The 3,883-nt window shown below is 40.1% G+C and overlaps 1 protein-coding gene across 1 annotated transcript; it reads right to left on the bottom strand.

Annotated features, from left to right (window-relative positions):
* Positions 1–298: 298 nt before the first annotated feature.
* Positions 299–1,057, bottom strand: LOC106083646 (uncharacterized). Its single transcript, XM_013246792.1, has 2 exons — positions 1,043–1,057; positions 299–976 (listed from the first exon to the last, which is right to left on the bottom strand). The coding sequence occupies exons 1-2, from the start codon at positions 1,055–1,057 to the stop codon at positions 299–301; spliced, it is 693 nt and encodes a 230-aa protein (XP_013102246.1).
* Between the last annotated feature and the right edge of the window lie 2,826 nt (positions 1,058–3,883).

The following is a 3,883-nucleotide window of genomic DNA, read 5'->3' on the forward strand; positions in this document are numbered from 1 at the left end:
GACTTAGGTGTATGTCCATAGTGGCATGGGGCGAATTAATATCTGCATCCTCTTTTCAACGTAACCTAACCTAATGTCACAGTAGTGGTGTAAGGTATAATAAGTGGTAACTAGTCCGGCGCAGCGAAAAGCTAATTCAGAAAACTATGATTAAATACAATAATTTATTTATATATAACAAATGTGTAAAAAATGAATCCTATTTACAAGCTTCAATATAAATATTATATGATGTAATAAAATAAATTAACAACAGTCATCGTGGAGAGATTCCAATAGTGAATCTAGCAGTTGGTACTTAGTATCGCTTGTTGGGGGGAATGTAAGAACCCCTTGGTGAAGCATAACCTCTTGATGGTGGGGCAGAAGTTGATGGAGGAGATGGATTAGCAACAGCAGCCCTATTAGCCGAAGACGCAGCCGGCGGTTTTGAGGCAAAGTCCAAAACTGGAGCAGAATCAGGACCACTGCTAGTGGAGGCACCAGGTAAGGTATTGTATTGAGCCTGAATGGCACGTTGAGCATTTTCCGCATCAGCTTGTGTGCGATACTTGACAAAGTGAACCTCAGGTTTAGTGTCGGTGGTCGACTTAAGTTGCTGCAATTGATTGGCCAGAGAGCCAATGTCCGATTGTTTGCTAAGTACATAGATGGCAGTACGGTCATCAGCAGCTGTCTTGGCTAATTGAATGGCTGCTTCTTCAAGACCCTTATTATCAGGTCCCTTAATGAATACGACGCGCAGATTTTTCTTTAGAGCATTGGCAATGTGTTCGCCGGCATTTACATCTTCGAATTCATGTTCGGGAGCGCTGTACGAATAGAATGATTTGCTATATTCTTCTCGCACAGGTGAAGGCACTTGAGATTGTAGGGGCAAATCTTCAGAGTTGGTAGCACCAATGACTGGACCATTACTATTAACCTGGGGGGCATAGCTGTACTGAGCTGTAGTCACCGCAATAAAGCATACCAACTAGAAGATCGCAAGGAAAAGTTTGATATGAAATATAATGCCTCGGAGAGATTCTCCTTCACTTACCAGAAATGCACGCATTTTCAATCTTATTTTGGATTTCCAGAAAACTGTCGAAGTTTGTGACCTCTAACTATAGCAGCGTATGATAGGTTACTGTTACAATTCTCATCATGCAGAGTATTTATAAGATTGCCCATTTTTCTTTGTACATAACAAAAAAAAACAAATCGAAGCCCATCACTTCGGCTAGCAGACAAACTTGCGAAATAATGTTCCCCCTAAAATAAGCGTTCAACCGGTATACATATTGGGGTATTATGCATTGCAGCATACCCTTAAATATGCCATTTAAAATTTAAGCAATTCACAACCACTCTAAGTAGAAATAAAATTAATTTGATTTGAAGTCGTTGTTTATACGCCCTATCATGTGGTTAGGCCACACAGATTTAATGCATATCGAATTTCAAAGTTTTCGGCATGCCTCTCCACAGATAATCATCGCTTTGGACTCCCACCGTCAGCATACCAGTCAGGCTGTGACAAAAAACTGCATCATGGGTTCGGGCTAGATGCATTGTTTCAAAATAAATTGAATTAATTAAAGCAACTCATGTTGTGACCGCACAGAAGTCTTTAAATGCAGTTTTATAATTTTTATGAAATATTTCCAGTTTTTGTTTCATCCTAAGAGTATGCAGTAGGGCTTTATACACCATGCAAATCTTAAAGATTATTTGACACTGATAAAAAAAAATTAATTTCCATTTCTAAACAGGTGCATGTATGTGAAGTATTGTTGCGTGACTGACTGCTTGTTTAATTGAATCATCAACATATCAACGCCCTAGACCTAAGGAGGCAAAATTGAGGAAGGTCAAAGTGGTTATTTTTAGATGTAGTTACCAAACAGCGAATTTGTGTAAAATTGTGTTAATCAATTTTAACGAATCTGGGATACCACCCAACATGTTTTTTCATGTATCAAGCCATTTTCCACACTTTTGGTGCCTTACATTTATACCAGACTAGCCGAACCGGGCCCGCTCCGCTGCGCCTTCTTTAACTCTCTAATATCATTTTAGTGCGGGGACATTTCGCCCTGAATGCGGATATCGAATTCGTGCCATTGTAGTCTATGATGCTGAGCGCGTTCGAATCCTGGCGAGAAGGACAAAACGGTGTTTATCCCCACTTAATGTTGGCGACATTTGCAAGGTACAATGGCATGCATTGTCATTTAAAAAATTTTCCCCAAAGAGATGTCACAATGCGGGACGCCGTTCGGACTCGGCTATAAAAAAAGGTCCCTTAGCATTAAGTTGAAACTTGAATCGGAAAGCACTCATTGATGTGTGAGAATTTGTTCCTTCTCGGTTCCTGGTGGTAATATTCTTCCCAAGGTAATGTTCTCAACAGGGGAGGGATGGCACCTCCGATATTTCGACTCAAATATGGATATCAAATTCGTGCTGCACTTCCAAATCCCTTTAATTTGAGCCCCATATTACCATGGCCGGTAAATATGAACCGATTGGAGGGTGTTTTGGAGCTGGGGCGACCACCGGCACTTTGCACTGAAAATATATATCAAATTCGTTCTTTATTCCCATATAGTCCCACATTGTCATAATGGGTCAAATAACCCATTTGATGTATCTTTAGGAGGAAGAGCGCCACCTAGACTTTAACGCACATTTTAATGTCATATTCGTTATCTACTCCCTAATACCTTTCATTTGAGTCCCATATAGTCATGGTGGGCTAATATGACCATTGGGGGGTATTTTGGGGGTGTGCGATCTCCCATTACTTGGACCTAATGTTTTATGCCATATTTGTAATCTACTGCAATATTGACATGAACTTCGAATATATCTGTTTAGAGGAGTTTTGAGGTTGGGGTGCCCGCTGGGTACTTGGAGCCAAATTTTAATACCATATTTGTTTTCTGGTCTCTAATACCTTTCATTTGATACCCTTGTTGTGCCCATCGACCATTTTTTTTATATGAGTGGAGTTTTTGGGGTAAGAGGCAGGGTCCGCCTCCACCCGATATCTAAAAATTTTATTGCCTATGTTTCTTTCCAGACAAACGTCCACAATCTATGAAAATTTACCCCCTATACGTCGACCAGATTTTGTATACCAGATTCGAAATCTACTACCGAATACCTTTCATTTGAGCCCCATATTGAAATGAACGTCCAATATGTCTGTTTTGGGGAGTTTTGGGGTTGGAGCAGTCCGACGGGTACTTAGACTCAAATTGTAATACCATATTCGTATTTTCTCTCTTATACCTTTCATTTGATAACTATATTGTCCCGATCGGTCAACTTTTGATTTTGAGTTGTGTTTTTTGCTTAAGGGGGATGGTCCGTCCCCTTAGGATATCGAAAAATTATATGTTTCCTTCCAGACCAACCTACACATTATGCGAAAATTTCGAGAAAAACGGATCTGCCGTTTTTCAGTCTATACGGAACAAACAAACCGAGTCTTATATATCCGTGATTGGCTAATGAACCCATTTAGGGAGTTTCTGTAGGGGTGGGGTGACGCCCTATACTTCGACATCAATTTGTGTGCCAGATTCGTTATCTACTCCCGCATATTTTTCATTTGATACCCATATTATCGTTGTCGGTTCACTTTTTATATCGGGTGGTGTTTTTGGGGTAACAGTGGAGGGTCCGCCCTTTCCGTTATGAATAATTTATAAAGCCTATTTCTACTTACTGACCATATTTGTAATCTACTCCCGAATACCTTTCATTTGAGTCCCACATTGTCATGATCGTCAAATAAATCTATTTTAAGAGGTTTTGGTTCTGGGGCGGGCCCCAGGTACTTGGACCCAACTTTTATTATGAAATTCGTACTCTTCTATTGAATACCTTT

Source organism: Stomoxys calcitrans, chromosome 2, assembly GCF_963082655.1.
Source record: "Stomoxys calcitrans chromosome 2, idStoCalc2.1, whole genome shotgun sequence".
NCBI classification, from domain to species: domain Eukaryota; kingdom Metazoa; phylum Arthropoda; class Insecta; order Diptera; family Muscidae; genus Stomoxys; species Stomoxys calcitrans.